Here is a 20,320-nt window from a genome sequence, read left to right as displayed (position 1 = left end):
AGTATGTCACAAGTTGTGAGACAACCCCCACCCCCATCTTTTTAGTTGTTTTTCCTTGTTATCAGTGCTTTTGATATCTTCCCCAGAGAGTACTAAACAATTGTAGAATGTAACAAAATATGTCGGGTTTAATTTGAGTTCCAGTAGAATACGGGCATATTTTCAATGTACCTCCTGATTTTATTTGGGCTTCATATGCTCACATTGCAAAACCAAATCCAGTTATTTAGATGGTTTAGAACATGTTATTTCTAATGAAAACAGTCTAAAAGACCCAGAAGAAGACTTCCTTTAAAAAGGACTAGAAATACCTATTTTTTTGCACGTTTACAAAAATCATCAATTTTCCCCTCAATCTTTCGGAAAGTAGGGGAATGAAATTTTATATTTTAAGACCTTGTCCTTACTGGCAAAATTTCAGACGAATCCTGCAATTATTTCCATAAAGAAAAATGGTAAACTTCATTATTTTCCAAGCATCTACCTTTTTTTTGGCAGACTGCTTCAAATTATCTATATGAAAATTGCCCAAGAAATATTTCTTTATTATTTCACACAAGAGTGCAAAAAGTTGTACAAGATGCCTAGTTTTGTGTCTTATGAAAATACTGCCAGAAGCATGTCTCAAAGGTGACAAAAACTCAAGAGGTGCACTTTTGATAACTGCACTATAGGGTAAAACAAATGACTGTCTCTGCAAGTATTGTACTGGCAATAGTAAAACTTTAACAAAATCTATTATGGTCACGCAAAAACCTAATAATAAACATGCAAAACAAGAGGACATACAGAAAACTGTTGCAGGAATCAAAGAGAACCCAAAATGGAAAGACCATACAGAACTCAAACAATAAAAGCAGAGCCATTTGGAATACAGTAAAACAAGAAACTGGTAACTCAAAATCAAAGCAGGTGAACATAAAAATTAGAAACAAAGGTAGTTTAACAGATAATTATAAGGGCCTGGCAAACTTTATAAACAACTACTTTAGTAATATAGCAACTAATCTGCAAGAAAAGCTTCCTAAAACACAACACACAATGGCAAAGCATTATGTATCGCTCACAATGCTACTGCTACCCACGAATGAAGAGGAAATCAGTAGCATTGTACATAAATTCAAGAGTAAATCATCCACAGGTTTAGATGAAGTTCTAATGTCTGTACTAAAACACTGCATTAGCAGCATAAAAGAACCCTTAGCAGACATTATAAATGAGTCATTCTCATCAGATTGCTTCCCTATTTATCTAAAGCATGCAAAAATTCTTCCCATACACAAAAAAGGTGATACAGATAATATAGAGAATTACGGACCAGTTTCACTGCTGTCATCCTTTTTCAAAAATAATGGAAACTATTATGAAACACAGATTTATGGAATACTTAAATAAATACCAACTCCTATGGAAAGAACAGTTCAGTTTCAGGACTAGAAAGGGAACAGAAGCAGTTATAAAAAAATTACAAGAGTTGTTCTTAAAAGCCTTAGATAAAAGAGGGCAAGTAACAGGCATTTTCCTAGATCCAAATCCATGAAATACTACTAGGTAAACTTGAAGCACTAGGAATCAGGGGGGTTGTAAATAAATGGTTTACATCTTACCTTGCAGACAGAGGGCAGAGGGTGGAGATTTCTCAAATTTCAAATACCTCAAATTATTTGGTGAAACATCTTTCAGATGAAGAATATTTGAACATTGGAGTAGCTCAAGGGAGTGTGTTACGCGAAGTATTACGTCTTATTTATATTAATGACTTCCCACAGTGGGTAATGCAAGATGAAGCAGTGTTATTTGCTGACGACAGCAATATAATAATTACAGACCGGTCACCAGAAAATGTTAAATGTAAAAGCCAAAAAGGCACTTACGGCAGTTCGCAACTAGTTAAATAACAACAAAGTAACAAAATAACTCTTGGGTGAACAGCCTGGTATGAGTGTGCATAGGACACAATATAGATAATCGACCACACTGCCATCATCAGGTGCCCTGATGTATTGACCGGCGGTGTGCTGGCGCCCTGTATATATAGGACAATCTCCCTCCCACTACTCTCTCAAGCAACTCCTATGAGTCGGTGCGGTCCGCACCCCATGCGCGGTCCAGGTACATGGCCCCGGCCCACCACCGGTCAGTACATCAGCGCACCTGACGATGGTAACGTGGTGGATTGCCGAAATACTGTGTCCTATGCACACTCATACCAGGCTGTTCACCCGAGATTTATTTTGTCATAAAATATGCCTGGAGAAAGTGCAGAATCACAACAAAGTAACCTTTAATGTGAAAAAGACTAATAACAAACTTTTATATAAAGAAAAAACCGAATATGACAAAACTTAAAGTTCAAAATTAAACCATAGTCTGTAGCCAGCACAAAATTTTTAGGTATGTATGTTGATCAACAATTAAAACGTGATGAACATATTAGGATGCTTGGGAAAAAATTACCACAGCATGCTATGCCTTACGAATATTAGTCACTGTGTGCAATACTTCATGCCAGAGAATGACTTACTTTGCACACACACATTCTATAATAAATTACAGTATAACATTCTGGGGTGCAAATGCCCAAAATATGAAATGTGTGTTCAGATTGCAAAAATGAGCTATCAGAATAATTAGCAAGAGTCACAAAAGAGCACACTGCAGTGAGCTATTTAAAAAAATGGGGTACTCTGACAATCCCAAGTGAATATATCTTGCAAACTACAGTTTTTATTCACAAAAATATTGAGCAATATTTAGCAAACAGCTGCATACATGATCACCAAACCAGAAACAGCAATTGCTTGTACCTAGACTGACTGAATCAAACTAAAACTCAAACCACTATGTTTTACCAAGGTGTCAAGATATACTATAAATTGCCAAAAGAAATCAAAAACATAAAGTAACTAAATTTAAAGCATTCCTTAAAGAATATTTACTAAAAAAAAGTTTTTACTCGATTAGAGAATTCATGCAGCATAAAATTGGCATAAATAAATAATCAGATTAATCTATTAGAAAGTGGACATTCTAGATTGTAATTTACCCATATACGCATTAGAGGAGTCTTGTGATCTATTTCTTTTGACTGAAGCAGGTTCTTCTGCATTATGTAACTCAATGATAAATTGTGTGTGTAATATACATAGCTTATGTGATTAAATAATGAACAAATGTATGTATAATGACGACATCCATACAAAGAAATTTGTTTACGGATGAATAAATAAATAAAATTAACAGAATTTATGCTGCATTATTGTTTGATTTCAGTTACAATAACTTTGTAATTGATGTCTTGGTGACCTGAGTAGTAAGGCGAGATATGTCAGTCAGTCACAGCTGTTTCTCAGCACCACATGCTAACTGTTGCCTGATCTCTGACAGTTGGTAGCACTTTTTTTCTTGGTGTGCACACAACATTGAGCATACGACTTGTGTACAAACCGGCACCTGTTCCACACCACTGGCCCCTATCAAGCACAAAGTTAAAATATAATACTGTTATCCACTTGATATCCACTGATGGATAAAGACCTCTCTCCATACTACTTCATGTAATACAATATTCAGCTAGCTGTATCCTTGTTGCCTCTGAACATTTTCTAGTGTCACATGCACTCCTTACATTACACTGTCAAAGGGGAGGTCAAGTGTTCTGATCTCTATTTGCTTGGGCGACATTATTATATTACACAACAGGACAATGCCAACAACGAATATTAGTCAGGGGGAGGGAGGGAGAGATTTACAATGGCCAACTACCACATTCCCAATCGTGCAGTTTGAGTGTGACAATTTACTAGTTACCTCTGGAACAGAAACTTGACTTTCTGTCAACAAAAATTAAATCCAATTGTGATTTACAGTAGTGTATGTGTATGGTATCTAATTTTTCCCATTAATGTGAAACACACTGTGCACTTCCCAGTTTTCAACAATAAAATACATAGTGCACTTTCCCAGTTTTCAACAATAAATCTTTCAGTCCGTTTCTTTCAAAACCAAAACACAATATGAATATCGGTTTCAATAAACTCATCAGCACAATACTGATATTTCAGAGGAGCACTAGACTAATATTATTCACAAAGATTTAATATGCTTTAAACATGGAAAACCCTTCATATCTTTAATGATCTGCCTTTTTTAATACACAGATGACAAGATTATGTTCCCAGTATTCGCAAACCAATGCAGCCTGCTAGGCTGCAGTAATACAAAATAAAAGCCACAGATACACAGTGAATGAGAATTACACTCTACAAGAAACTAAATTCCCGCATCAAACGAACTACCAAAATTATTCACGTTAGTATAAAAAAGAAATGGGTTCATATATACATTGTGTCCAACGGATGTATACGTTAAATGAAATTCCTGACTGCAATTAAATAATCCAAACCACGTCAAGAAAACTGGTATTAACTGATAAAGTACTAAACAAGTAACGTATACGAGGCACACTAATTGCATGTCGATACCTGTAAATACGTCAGCAGCAAACTACTTACACTGAAAACAAAGGACTGTAAATAATGAAAGAGCGGATATAAGTACTTATAACACTAACGTGAATTCGCATTCGTTTGCCTTAACTTCAAAATTCTTGGACCCTTTATAGTGAAACTATACGGTCGTGATCTCAGTATTAGCTAACTGCTACCGAGGAGCAAACATGTTTACTACATACTGTCCACATGTAACATTTACAATCATCACTCACAATGTGTTCTAGTTGGATCTCCTTTTCCCCATGGCCTCAGGTAAGGCGAAGTAACTATCTCATGTCTTGCAAAATTTGTTCTGTCATGCGCGCTGTTCCTTCTTCCTCTGCATTCCCTTACAAATCCCCCGACTTCACGAGACGTAAATTGCCACTGTCTACGAGGAACAAAGTCAGAAGTGCCCGGATAATACTTTTTCAGCAATGGCACAATCGTAGATAAATTTTGATCTTCTACAGACTTCAATTCTTCTTGTGGTTCATCATCACAAATTTCGCCTTCCTCTGGTTCATCTTGACTTCCTTTAGTCATATCCGTTAAACGCTTCTCAATGCCGTCTGCCATTTATCTTCCTAGATCAATGGATAATGCTGACACAAATACTTACAAAACAACAAATTTCAACTAAAACCATTCACTACATTTCTTCACACTCAGATATCACAAAGACACAACTATCATTTGAAGCAAAGATTCTAGAAGTGAATTCTGTCAAAGATAGTCGAAGACACTATTTGCACTGTACATGCAAAACGATTGCATTTTTCGTTGTATTACATGCTTTTGCATCGTGATACAGTTGTAATTGATTTATCAAACGTTCTTTACATAAGTATTTTACATATCATATACCTCCATCTTTTTGCTATACCAACCTCCTTTTAAGTTTGATAGTTGATACGACTAGACGTTGGTTGATACCAACTTTTTATTCTGACCTCCGATTTATAACTTCCAAACATGATAGTGTTAGCTGGCAATTTATTTGGGAATAAATATGCAACCAGCCTCTTTATTATTTTTTGAAAAGGTTTATTGTACTATTACTAGTTTGCGATCCATTGCAGGCTCATCATCAGAAGCAGGTGTGTACAAGAACGTGGACGAAATGCAGCCAGGCGCTGTGGTAACGGTGAGTGCACCCCGTCCATGGCAAATCAAAACAGCATCTAGCTGCACTTGGTACACGATATAACGTTTCTCTTAACATCACCATCTGATGATGACCCCACAGTGGCTCGAAAACTAGTTAGTGGTGCAATAAATCGCATCAGAAAAGCGACTGGTTGCAATTTACGAGTATACTCAGATAAATTGCCAATTTAAAGGGCAGTTACGGCTTGTCATTCATATAGGACATAACGAAATCACAGTTTCAAACCTAGGATTGATTGCGTTGGTGCATCGATACTGTTCAAAGAACTAAAAAAATATCAAATTTTAACATTCTTTCAGATTTATTATTGAAGCCGAATTTGATATGTCCACAAACCTGAGTTTCATTGTATAAGAGTGATGGGAGGGGAATGACCATACAGCTACTTTATATTTTTATATACAGTCTGCTTTTAGAGCGTTATATCTCCATGTTCAAGGCAAATAAGTCATTCAGTGGTATACAAATTAAGCCGCAGAGAGACCTTAGTCATCCTATTTGGTTATTGACACCTGAATTACTAAAATTGTCAAAAGAGTTGGCTATATACGCCCTTCAAAAATAACATACATAACATATACACCATTAAAAATATGCAATACTGACGGTCAATTCTAGGTTTCTGTATGTTCAGAAGTTTGGAATTGGCAAACTACGTCTATACTCGGCAAACCACTGTGAGGGGCATGGTGGATGGTCAGTATTTCATCCTTTTATATTCTGTTCTTGAAACATCATTTGTCATTTTTCATACAGCAATGCTACGTCTTATTACTGTCATTAGTGCAGTGATCTGACCTTACATATGTACAAGACCTGTACAACTTTGGATTTTTGCACCGATAACCTCGTTTTTGGGCGCCCATAAGATACTTTCAAATTGCTCACACTGGGAATGAACCATAATGTTCTGAAACTAGTCCATAAAATAAACTTATTTATTACTATAGCTGCAAGATTTTTCTTCCATTAGATGAATTCTTTTAGTGCTCAAACTCCAGATATGAATCTCAGGCAGAAACTAAATCATTGAGAAAGCATTATATTGTATTTTATTGATCCACTAAATCACAACATTGTACAATTTGTACATCCGATGTTGGACAAGTCAGCTACATATATTCACAATTTAGTGTTTTAAATGATGGATTCTACAAAATTACAAGAACATAACAGACATTACATTACATGTATACTTTCATTAATTAGGTGTATGCAGCCTTTTTTACTATAAAATGAAATAATGTGTGGTATAATGAAAAATGATGGGAGCATGTTGCAAACAATACAGAGAAATGCCTTACGGACACCAAGAAATCATGTACATGGCACATAACTCGTCAACCATTAGTACACATTTATTAATGGATTAATTAACATTTTCCAGAAAAATAGTTAGCTGTGGAACACTTTACTTGAACAGCCCCTGCATTTTTGTTGCTTTAACTTCAAATGGTATCAGTAAGTTTATTGTACATCCATATCCAATATGCAGAAACGTTTTTGGTTATGAGTTGTTCTGCACTCAGTCACAACTGGGATAGCCTGTTGCTTGGGATCATAACTACAAATGTGTCCATTTAAAGTCAGTGAGCTGTCTTTTTTTTAAGGTAGCTCTTAATAAGTGGTTCACTCACTAACACTGAGATTATCTGTCATCTAGCGATATTGGTTGGGATCCCTGTTCTAGTGAATCATCTCCTTACTATTTGTTGAGAGACATACAAAATAAATGGCAGAAAAATGTTCCCATCCAGAATGTTCACACCAGATGTCACAATATATTTACGCACTTTACTGTTGTCAATGGTGAAGCCACAAATGCTGACACCATTATCAAGGGCTGTAAGATTTTCACTGACCATCATTTACTCGATTTGATATCAGAGAGCATAATACTTGCACAGATCATGTAAATTTCCTTGTAAAAGTGACCAAAAAAATTGTTTAATGCACTTTTGAGTCTTTGTACGTCTCTGGCATTCTTCATAAAGGCAAAACGAATATGTAAAAATTTTGGAACACCTCTGGCACAGAAGCGGAAATCTTTCCTCAAATATGTCATTGTGAAGTTTCGTTTTCTTTTGAGATGTGTTAGAATAGATAACATTCACACAAGACAGGAACATAAAAGAAAATGATGATTTGGCCCTTATTGTGATGTTATGGAGGGATTCACAAAAGAACTGTAGATGACATTATACAACAGACGAATGCCTTACAGTGGTTGAGATGTATCTTTTTAGGGGCTGTTGTTCTGTAAGAGGACAGGGAAGGAAGTCAGCCGTGCCCTTTCAAAGGAACCATCCCAGCATTTGCCTAGAGCGATTTAGGGAAATCACGGGAAACCTAAATCAGGATGACCGGACGTGGGATTGAACCGTCGTCCTCCCGAATGCGAGTCCAATGTGCTAGCCACTGCGCCACCTCCCTCGGTTCAGTACAGAATGATAACCATGTGATTCTTTAGCTTCTCCAGGCGTATTTGTTGATCGAACAGTCCACAGGTGTATTGTCGCTTCATAGTGTCCAACAGGCAAAATATTTTGGCGAAAAAACATGTTAACAACGTCATGTGGGCAGACGAACTGATCTCATGAGGGTGCATGGCCAACGAATATCCATTGCCCCTGCGAACCGCTCCGTCCACGATACGCGTCCGCGGCCGAACATTTGCAGAAAGTCTTCTTAATTAAGCTAAGAGTTGCTTCCTGAGCCTTGCTAAGAATATAGCCACAATCTCGTCTGATAAGATCGTCCCTCTCTAATGACACTATCCCAGTATTTGGAAGCTTATGCCAAGATCCTGGTACGTTCATACTCCATCTCATGATTCTTGGACCAACAGTACTCTGACATATTGGGACACATCAGTCGAGTGTGCCTCTCGTGTTCTCGGCAACGATCGTCAACAGAGCGCACTGCCTGTCCAATATGTCTTCCACCAATGACATGGATTCTGGTATATGTCAGTCTTCCACAAACCGAGATCATCTTTGATGCTTCACAGTAACGTTCGTGTTTTATTGGGTGGGCAAAAGACCGTTTTTACTCGATGCTTCTTCAATATGCGGCCGAGTTTTCCCGATAGTGCGCCAGAGTATGGTATAAAGGGAGTGGCTGCCTCTTCCTTCATGGCTTCTTCCATCTCCACAGGCTGTACTGTAATGGTGGGGCGGATAGCGCGCCTAATCTGCCATTCTAGGTACCCGTTTTTTCAGACAGTTCTAAGGTGTTCCAGCTACTGGTGTACACAGTCTGCGCCTGTAATAATGCGCGTCCTTGGCAGCTAGGCTGCATGCAAACACAGGTAAGTGTGCAATTCATTCAGACGCACCCCCCTCCCACTAGGTTGCCTAGGGTGCTATCAACTATTCTCTTGACCATGATGTGCAGAAATGGTAATCTTCCTTTTGCTTCGGTCACCATATTGAAATTGATGTTGGGATGTATGGAGTTCAAATGCATAAGGAAGTTAAGGAATTGGTCCCTTCTAAGTGTCAGATGACAAACACGTCATCCCCATAACGGAAATAAGCCGTGGGTTTCCACTTGGATGACGCCAAAGCTTCCTCCTCGAAGTACTCTATATACAAATTCGCGACTACAGGCAAGAGTGGGCTGCCAGAAATACATGAAGGTCAGGACATGCCTGAAAAGGTCGGTTGTCTTCTCATCACATTTCTGACCAATAAGGTCTTGTGACTCTCGCAGAGGTACCTTGGTGCATAACGAAATGACATCAGAACTCAGTAGGATATCTGAGTCTTTCACCCTGAAGTTGTCGACGCGTTTCACAAAATCCGCATAACTGCAGATATGATAGCGACATGCCTGTCGCCGAAATATGTGCCCACTGGAGACGATGAACCAACACTACATCCACGGGCTTTTCGATCAATGACAACCATTTTTATGTGATCGTACTGTGCACTAAAATGTGCAATAATGTGAATTACTGCATGTAACAACCCTAAATTCATAAGTTTTATGGACAAACACTTCTAAAATTCAGAAAATGGTTTTAAATATTCAAGAATTATTTAAAAGCTGAAAAATTTAATTTCCATGTTTTCAGAGGGAATAGAACCTTATTTTTAAGGAAGTGTAGGGTAAATTTAAATACCAATAAGCAGTTAAATGCATTTGGCATTGCTGTTTAAAATTTATTTCTTAATTATTTTGTAATGTAAATAGAATGTTGGATCTATCAGATCCATCCCATCTGTTTGTGTTTTCCTTTCACCCTTGCATTCTAGAATTAACAATTCCAAATATAATGTATAATCACTACAAAAACGATCAAGTACATTACACTTGCAAAATTAGTTTCCGAATGGATTGATGGTGGTAACCAAGAGAGTTGATACCAAGATTTAAACAGCATAATTTATGTTCTGTTCTGTTAATAGTGATACAGTGATTTAAACTAAAAGATAATATGCACTTTCAATTTTATTTCCCTCTTGTCCTATGGAAGACAGACCATAACAGAAAACTATTTTTCTCAAATATTAGGCAGGCTTGTAGTCAGATTAATGCTAAGTAGACCCATATCATGATTAAATAGATACATGTGTGTGTGTGTGTGTGTGTGTGTGTGTGTGTGTGTGTGTGTGTGTGTCTGGGTCTGTGTTTGTGTATATATATTTGTATTATTAGCACTTGCACATATTCCATGAATTAATTTTGATGGAATTTTTCTTTCGTGCTAAACCTGAAAAATAGTGAGGAAAGACCCACATTGGAAATTGAAGAAGAAACTGATACACCCTGAAATAAGAGATACACTGTACTGAAATACAAAATTTAAAGCCAAGGACGAATACACAAAAACTTAAGGTAAGAGCAAAAGTACATGAGCTCTTGTTTTTGCATGATACCACAATCGATAGTACAGCAGATAATATACTGTCCACAGTGGATATTGCCAAAATTCTGCACTTAAGATAATTATTAATGAAAGAAGAGTCATTATGCGAAAACAAGGGATATTTTATCTTTGTAAACCATTCATGTTCACATACAGTGGAATATTTCAAACTGTTAACTGTATATGTCACTTTTGTGCTATTTGTTTAAAGTGATTGCATTTATGTATGTAACTTTAACACATGTGGACATATACACTGTGATTCCTACCTATCCATAGTAATTGAAATTAAGATTACCTAGCTACATTAATGATACCATTAATTAATTAATATATCAGAGAATGACCTTGAGAAGTACCTTTCTGGGTTAGATCTATAAATTTCGCGCAGAAGAATACGAAAATAAGTAAAGAGCGAGGAAACAACCAAGCTTCCCTGAGTAAGAATGAAAGAAAATACTTTAATACTAACTGTAACAATGTCAATGGGAAAAGTTTTGAACATCAACAAAGAAATGGGTGCCTGCAGAATGGAAATAGACACCCAAATTTTAACTATAAATTGAGATATGACTATGGATTTAATCCGAGGTATAATGACAGCCAGCAAAGGCACAATAGTTGTAACCAATGGCACAACAACTATGCACCACAGTGGAATCTGAATGCAAGGCTACCACTTGACAATAACAATACATACTGAGTTAATACAAGGAATTGAAGGCAAAACATGAATACAAATGAACCACACTGGCCCGAATCAAACCAGAACATGTGAATCATGGAGGTGACGGGTGAGAATCATCCAGGTTTCTTGCAGCCGACAAACTGACTTTGGCCACATTGCTGGTTGACAGGCAGAGAGGGGCCACACCTTCAGGGAGGCATGAAAGCATAGACATGATGCAGTACAACGAAGGTACTGTCATGCAGACAGAACTGCTAACAGAACCACTTAAGTGCAAAAAGCACTGAAACTGAGTTGATACAAGCTGTGATATAAGCAAAAATACGTAGAATACCAGTGGATGTGTACATTGAGGCAGGAGCAGTGTCCATTGTCCTAATTTACGACCTATTCAAAATAATAAGCGGAGCTCAGAAACTTCCCACATATCCAGTACAAAATCCGAAGCTGATTGGACCTGTTGGTGCACAATCTCAAATTATTAAGCACCAGGTGCAGGTGGAAATGATAATGAGAGATGCAGTCTTCAAATGCTCTTTTGCCATGTTAAAATGATTGTCAGTGGCCTGCATTCTGGGGTGTGATATCCATTGTGAGAAAAAGGCTCGAATTGACCTTTCGAATGAGTATCTTAGTAGCCCCTAAAGAACACAGTGGGAGGAATACTGGCTGGATATGATGCAATATGAAGAGATACATGGAAAATACTGTTAGAGTCACCAGAAAAGGTGCAAGGAGCTGCAAATAATACAGATTAGTATGGTATTATGGGGCAAAAATTATAATTAATAAAACACTGAAGAAGAAGATGCTCTTGGGAGATTGAAATTTACTATGCTTTCATGCCTCCCTGAAGGTGTGGCCCCTCTCTGCCTGTCAACCAGCAATGTGGCCAAAGTCAGTTTGTCGGCTGCAAGGAACCTGGATGATTCTCACCCCTCATTGAACTTGATGACTTCCCAGACCGAGAGATGACCATTGAACCATTCAACCCTCTCATAGCAGCGCTGAATGCACCCAATGAATTCTTCAGGTAAGCCATAGGACTTCAGGGCCACTCCCCAAAGCCCCTTGGACACATCCAGGTATGCAACAAAGAGAGAATGACAGCACCTCACAGGCTCAGTCATGGCCAAGTCCAGCAAAAAGGTGTTCTTGAGCATCATATTCTGATAAATAAACGCCCGCTGGCGACCATCCACGACAAAGAGCCATCTAAGGCGACCAGCCAATACCTTGTGGAAGGCCCTAGCCAGCACTGAGCAGACTGTAATCGGATGGAAGTCAGTGGAGGATGCTGGTGCAGCCACTTTAGGCAGCAAGGCAGTACAGGAACACAGAAGGTGCGATGGGGATGCATGGAAAAGCAGAAAAAGTTTAAAGAGCTTGAGGAGAAGACTGGAAGGAAAACATCGCATTCTTGATGGACAGAGGCCATCAGGACCTGCAGCAGAACGAGGTGGAGGAAGAAACGCAGCGACTTTAACAGCTCTGATGTGTGCCCAGATGTCCAAGAAGGCCACAGCGCTGCAACCAGGAAGTAGGGACTAATTCAGGGACTGCAGCCTGCCCGTCGGTCTCTGAGTTCACCCACAACTCAGCGAACCCAGCGACAGGTGGTGGGCATACAAATTGTGTCCCATCAAATAGTCCCCTGATGCAGTGACCTTGATTCTTGCAATATGACAGGTTGAAGACAAAATACTCCAATCTTCGCCACTTCTTCTTGAGAGCAGGTGGTGGAGATGGTGGCCGGTGGTAGTGCTGTGCAGCTCCTTCCTGTATCAGAGGAAGAGATCTTTTCATTACGTATAGGATGGCTGGTAGCATCCCGCAAAGGACGTTGGGGGTGTTCCAGGCCCCAGGCTAATGATATGACCCAGGGCCTAAAAACGAGGAGGTGATGCGGTAACGATGTCAGAACCCCCCCCCCCCCCCCCCAGATAACACCCTCCCATGGGCAGAGGCAGGAGGAGGAAATCAGGGAATGCTGGGTGATGGGGACACAGGAGGAGGCGTCCCCAACTTCAAGGCAGCCACAAAGGCTGCTACGTGGTCTAGATACTCCTTCTTCCTCAGCTGTCCCTTAGTAGCCTCCAGGCTACATTATTCAAATACTATTGTGTAAACCAAGGAGATTTTTTTTGTATTTAGCCACCACATTAACGAACATTTTGAAGTGTATGAATAACAAAAACACTAATTTGAAAATTTCGTCACATGTGTATGTGCCAACACTTGTGAATTTTGCATAAACAGTTTTTATATATATACCTAAATGATTAAAAGACTGAATTATAAAGCCTTTAAATTGATGAAATTTTATTGTTTCCAAAGTAATGTTTGTAGTGATATTAATTGTAAAAGTTTAAATTTGTTCTAAACCTTATTCAGATTTTGAAATTTTGTTCTGTAATAAGTGAAATAGTTGACATGTGAGAATCTTATGAAGTAGCCTGTCTACTCTGCTGGTGTTTTCTGGGGTTTTCCTTCAGCCCTTGTCCGAATGGAGGAGCATAAAATGCAGATAGTCCCCAGCATACCATAATATACAAGCTATCCCCAACATTGCCAAGAAAAGTTCAAAAACATGTAAACAGTTGTAAAATTTTGTACTAGTACAATGTTAACGAACTGCACTATAAAACTGAAGACAATGGAGAGTTGCTTAAGTGTATCTATGTACAAACACTGCAATAAGCAGGAAAATGTAACCTTAAGAACTATGGCAGAGAAAATGTTTATGTCCTAAAGTGGCAGAGACGTTCAGGCGAAATGCTAGGCAGAGACATTTGACAAGTATGCTCCTAGCGCCCCAAACGAAACGACAGGAAATGTGACCATGAATCCCAGTGAGATAGTTTATTTACAATTTTTCATGATTTTTTCCATGTGAGAAAAGTTTCATGGCACAGTGAAATCTGAGTACAAAACCGAATAACAGTCAAATGTGAATAAAAACCGGCGCACTGAACATTATAACTATGTGTATGAAGTTTGTCCCTGAAAACAGTATTACGCAATAAAAAAGTGGGATCAGTAGCTGCCATCACTCTCTTACTTTTTGTTTCGTTTTCAATACAGTCTCTGTATCTGATGAAGTGGGATTAATGTGTAAAATTGTATACATAAAGATTATTATATGTATGAGATATTCATTGAGTTTTCATTTATAGAAATCTTGCATTTCCCATGTCATGATTTTAATTATTTCTGCATTTCTATCATTTTCTAACTGCAGTGCTGCAAGTTATAAGAAGATCTATGGTGGACAAACACATGCACCATTATGGAGCAAATTCAAATTTACTCAAATATTGATTTCCCCTCTTTCAGTACAGTAGGAAACGTCTAAAATTATTTCATTTCAGGGTGTCTATCATCAGGATTTCTTCAGGTTTTCTCAGTCTTTATAGCTTTTCATATTCAAGTTAGGAACAGCACCTTTGGCCCATACTACTGATAAGAATTTAAATAATATAAATAATTTTCTGCCCCATAAATGGTAGTTGTGGCTTTAAATAACTTTTCAATGACAATATTCAGAGCAACATTGTACAATTCTTACTTCAGTCTTGTCCTATCGTAGACAGACCACAATGGAGAGGTATTGTTTAAAAATGTTAGGCAGGATCATAGTCACAGTAATACTAAACAGACGTGTACAGTGAGAGACGAAATAAGACCCGGCCACTGCATCTGCATTGTCCCAGGGAAAGCGGCGAAATGACGATAGGGCGACCCAGTGCCCCATATTCCACACCAGAGATTGGGTGGCTATGACTGACTGCATCAGGCACTGGTGGTGGATGGGTGGGGGAACCTTAGTTCAAGCCCTGGGACATCAGAAAGCGGGTAGAGGTTGGGCGGCAAGGGGAAAGCAGCACTTCCAAGGGCTTTGGCTGTCAGGCAGCAGTCGAAGGTTAGAGACCTGGTGAAAGTGTTGGCAGCTGCGTCACAGGTACATCATTGTCTTCCTGGCAGCGTCTGACACAGGTTGGTCCTAGCTTAGCCCAACTATCAGACGACAACTGCGTCTCCCCAGGAGGGTATGAATACTGTTGTTAGGGGTTTGATTATGTGGAAGATGTAACACTGTCACATTCCTCCACCCTACGGTAGATTATTGAAGTGTTGTCAGCGTCTGACGATATGGTGATTGCCTCAGGGAAATAGGTCAGAGCACAGAAGCAGCTCACTGTCTTGGGTGCCATGTCGGAATGGGTCGATGACTGCAGCAGTCAGTGTCCAGAACACATCGCTGTGCTTAAAGACAGCATTTTGTTGTGGACTGGGAGAGCCCACTTTGGAGGAAATCTCGCTGCCACTGAAAAAGACTAATACAGGTGCTCTGGTAGGACAGATGCGTTAGTTCTAGGGAAGCACACACAGAGTGAAAATTAACACAGAATAGTGAAATATATTACTCAACTTTGGTAACGCTAGTTACGACAACTGTAGAATGCAGGTTTAGCTTATTGACTACATTTCCATGAACACAAACTAAACAATGTTCTCTGAACTAAAATTGGAAGAAAACTAATCTTATGTCTCGATATAGTTCCGAACTATCAGTCGCTCTTCTGTTTCTGCTGAAGACTAATCACTGTCTATCTATTGATCGCTGTTTCTACCTCACTCAATGACGTAAAGACAAGACATGATGAATGTTTTGCACGAACACGCTAGCTAGATTGGAACTGACTTACAATTTGCAACTCACGACTCCTGCTAGTGCACAGTTACTTAAGCGTGCATCTCTCATCCTGGTGGCACTGCCGCTCCAGGGGTTGTGATTCTCGCAGGCAGCGTGACTGCATAGCTTTGCAAGGAGATAATTATTCAACGCTGCAGTCCCCACAAAGGCATAAATTAATGTTACTATACTCGTAAAGGGCGTAACATTACCATCTGAATAACTGGAGCGCACCTAGTGCACCGCAAAAAACCTCGTAATCATCATCCTATCATCCTCAGATATCCAACGGGATCTCATGTTCCTTTTCCAAATCCAAAATGCTTCTCTCCCACGTTTCAATCAGTTACCTCACAAGTGTTCTGGGCACGAGCCTGCGCATGACCTTCAAAATGTGGCTTAAGAGAAGTTTATCTTACAATCTTTACATTCTGTGGTGTTGAGTTTGTTAGGGAAAGGGGCTGTAGTAGTTTTAACTGAATCTCCTGGTAGAATGTCCATCTATCCAGCGACAAAATTGGTCTATTAGGTTAGCGCTGCATTTGTGCTTCAACAGGTATTTTACTACAGTCATTACTTTCCTCTTTCTGGGATCCTAAATGGCTTTCTCCATTTCCCACCTCAATATCTTAGGACCACAGTCTACTTTGTCATATTCCAATTCATGTTCCAATTTTACTAGTGTACTATCGTCTTGTGTTTCATATAATTCCCTGACATGTACATGTGTGTTCTCTTATTTGCATGATCTCAGTTTTCGATTTTTATTGACTATACCCTATTTCCTGACTTTTCTTCGAGAGTTATTTATTGGCCACTTAACTGTTCTGTACGTTTCTTGTAATTTACATTGTGCTTGTGGTTATTCAGTCTCCTCATACTGACTTTTCGTCCACTTCCCTGAAATGTTATCAGATAATCTTCGTAATTCATTTTTCAGTTTTCTATGGTGCTCTTTTTCTTGCTGTAGAATGGTCATTCTTCCATTTCCCACGATTATTAATTTTATGTAACAATTTGATGTAATCCTGCCTCTCCTATCCTTTTCTTTCTTTACTTCTCCAACCTCTTCTTCCTGCCTGGCGTTTTCAACTAATGGCAATGAGTCATGGATTTTTAATGTCAAAATCGTTCATAAGCTGAGGGTCATAGCGTGAAGTCGACTGTCGTGTTATTTGTGTTAGTTGGTAAAATACGTAAATTTGTGACGTGTAGCCGCGTTAATGGTGCTAGTGGTATAGGTTTTGATTACAAATATGACATTTGCTCTCGCAAGTACAATGGATATGGACACGCTTCAAGTACAGCACAAGGAAGAGACTAGAAAGACATAATGTGCCATCGCTGAATTTCGACAATGTACCGATTGCAAACGTCGAGCTACTTGAAAATTGTACGCTAGTACAACAAGTAAAGTAAAACTGAGGCGAGAAGCAATCATTTTCACTATAAGAGATCACTGAGCTCACCCGCACGTTCAGATAACATGTAGAGGCGACACCTGATCACCCTTGACAGCACAAGTGGCCCAAGGCAAGGCAATAATGCCAGTTTCCAACAAAGTCCCAAGACGTCATGGACCAGGTCTCATTGTTCGCATGAACGCTCCGTTATCCAGAGGAATTCCTCCTATCCATCTTAGCGCCAGGGGCACCTCATAACATTTTACAAAAACAATGGAAGAATAACACTTTCTGTACAGATCGGTTTACTGTTCTTCCAAATTTTCGCATTTAAAATTCATAGGCTTTTGAAAACGTTCCAGTCAAACCAGGAAACATTTTTTTCCAGTCCCCTGTTGGTACTCCGACGATTTGGTTAGATGCAACTACTTGAGGTGATGCAAATCACTGTTCCTGCATTTTTTGTTTGCCATTAGAGAGCAAAAATATTTCTTTAAGTGATGAATTCGATGTTTTTCTCCGTCAAATAATTAATTATTTCGTCTATTGTGTGACAGGTGGTACTGACATGATGAAAACTGAAGCGACGTTTCCGACCGTTTTTCCCAATTTCATCGATGAGTTGCGCTAAACAAAATTTTATATACTATTCAGCATTAGCAGTTCTTCGAGCCTGTAAAGCAATGATCGTGAGATGTGCGACATAAGGAAACAAACAACCTCTCATTTTCTCGGAAGTACTTCATGAATGAGTCGCATGCATATTAACCAAATTCTCGATGTTCTGCATACTACCATTACCCTGAAGTAAAGTATTTCATCACATAGGTTTCAAGATCGAAATTCATTTAGTAAATTCATTCGAACAGAGAGGAGTTTTTTTGATGCTACTAATCATCATTGAAAAAGATGTTCGCCGACAGCAAGACACAAAGATGAAACAGTCCATAAAACTATGAGATGTGTTTATACGAGATGTGATGAAAAAGTACCGGGAATTTATATTTTTCGGAAAGTTATTCATCAATATCTACTTCGTCCCCATCAAAGTAATTCCGCTCAGAGATAATACACTTGTCCCAGCGCTTATTCCAATCTTGGATGCACATCTGAAACTCACCTTTCGTTATGCTGTTCAGCTCGTTCAGTGATTCTGCTTTTATGTCATCAACGGTGACAAAACGACGTCCTTTCACAGTTCTCTTCAGCCCCGGGAATAGAAAGAAATCGCAGAGCACCATGTCCGGCGAATATGGTGACTGAGGCGAAATAACGGTATTGTTTTTCACCAAAAAATCGCGAACAAGAATTGAGGCCTGAGCGGGAGCATTATCGTGATGCAATTTCCAGGAGAGATTTTGCCAATTCTAGTCGTCTTCTTCGGATTGTTTCACGCAAACAGCACTTAACTTTCGGGTAGTATTCCTTCCCGACCATACGACCGTAAGGTAGCAACTCATGATGCAGATTCCCATTGTAATCGAAGAAAACAGTAAGAAGAACCTTCACATGTGATCGAACTCGTCGATTTTTTATTTATTTTTTACTTTTATTTTATTATTTACTTATTTATTTGGTCTCTTCAGGCACTTCCCATTGGGACGATTAGATCTCGATTTCGACGTCATACACATATACTCATTTTTCATCATATGTTAAAATCTCCTTTAGAAGTTCTACATTCAGCAATTCCTGAGCGATGTCTAGGCGACATCGTTTTTGGTCAAAATTCAACAATTTGGAGAGAAAATTTGCAGCTACAGGCTTAACGCCCAAAACACACAAAACAATTGCTTGGCATGTGACAAAGGATATGCCGACATCATCAACAACCTCTCTGATCGTGACCGTCAGTTTTTCTTTATTTCTACTCTGTCGTCAGTAACTGATGTGCTAGGGCGCCCAGGGGCAGTCGTTGTCTTCGTCTGTCTTTGAAACGTTTACACCACTCGTAAGCTCTTTATCTTATACATAGCAGATTCGCCAAAAACCACAGTCAACATTTACTTCATTTTTCAAGCAAAATGTAATACAAAAGTACTGATTCATCTTTTTCGAAAGTATAGATGCGGAAACGTTTCTGGCCTTATTGTCAAGAAAAATAAAGTATTCAAAATAGCTGAAAATGCAATATACATCAGGAACACGTACGTACACAACAAGATAAAAAAATAGAAGTCGCATCTATAAATCCCGTGAAATTAAAAAAAAATACCGTAACATTTTGACCATACCTCATATTTTACACACAATTCCATAATACCAAAGACTTGCAGTGAGTAACTTATGTTTACTTTCTGACATAGACTAGCAGTCATGTTAATATTTCTGGCCGCTTTGGAAACATTCTCATTAGCCTATGCCACAAAATTTGCAGCATATTTATAATAAATAACACTGACCATTTAGTTATGACAAATTATATAAAAAACGACGCAGTTTTGAAAGATCATCACTGTGCCATAGCCGGCTGGGGTGGCCGAGCGGTTCTAGGCGCTACAGTCTGGAACCGCGCGACCGCTACGGTCGCAGGTTCGAATCCTGCCTCGGGCATCGAACTGTGTGTGATGTCCTTAGGTTAGTTAGGTTTAAGTAGTTCTAAGTTCTAGGGGACTGATGATCTCAGAAGTTAAGTCCCATAGTGCTCAGAACCATTTGAACCATATTTTAAACTGTGCCATAGCAGTGAAATATACTTTCATCCCATGCAAGTTATGACACTAAAAGAGTCAAACATGGGAGGCCTTGAAACTTCCTGGCAGACTAAAACTTTGTACCAGACCGAGACTCTAACTCGGGACCTTTGACTTTCGCGGGCAAGTGCTGTACCAACTGAGCTACCCAAGCACGACTCACGACCCGTCCTCACAGCTTCAATTCTGACAGTACCTCGACTCCTACCTTGGGTAGCTCAGTTGATAGAGCACTTGCCAGTAAAAGGCAAAGGTCCCGAGTTGGAGTCTCGCTCTGGCACACAGTTTTAATCTGCCAGGAAG

At 39.1% G+C, this 20,320-nt stretch overlaps 1 protein-coding gene across 6 annotated transcripts in view; it reads right to left on the bottom strand.

Annotated features, from left to right (window-relative positions):
- Positions 1 to 20,320, bottom strand: part of LOC126354013 (uncharacterized) — a 114,208-nt gene that overhangs the window by 79,590 nt on the left and 14,298 nt on the right. For 3 of the 6 annotated variants that reach the window (XM_050003325.1, XM_050003327.1, XM_050003326.1), the window contains exon 1: positions 4,727 to 5,189. The exons of the other annotated variants lie outside the window; for them this stretch is intronic. In XM_050003325.1, coding sequence (XP_049859282.1) covers positions 4,727 to 5,072 — 346 coding nt within the window. In that variant the 5' untranslated portion in view covers positions 5,073 to 5,189. Of the gene's footprint in view, positions 1 to 4,726; positions 5,190 to 20,320 lie in introns of those variants that run through there. 6 annotated transcript variants of the gene reach the window in all.

Source organism: Schistocerca gregaria, chromosome 3, assembly GCF_023897955.1.
Source record: "Schistocerca gregaria isolate iqSchGreg1 chromosome 3, iqSchGreg1.2, whole genome shotgun sequence".
NCBI lineage: Eukaryota > Metazoa > Arthropoda > Insecta > Orthoptera > Acrididae > Schistocerca > Schistocerca gregaria.
This window is presented reverse-complemented; position numbering and strand designations above follow the sequence as displayed.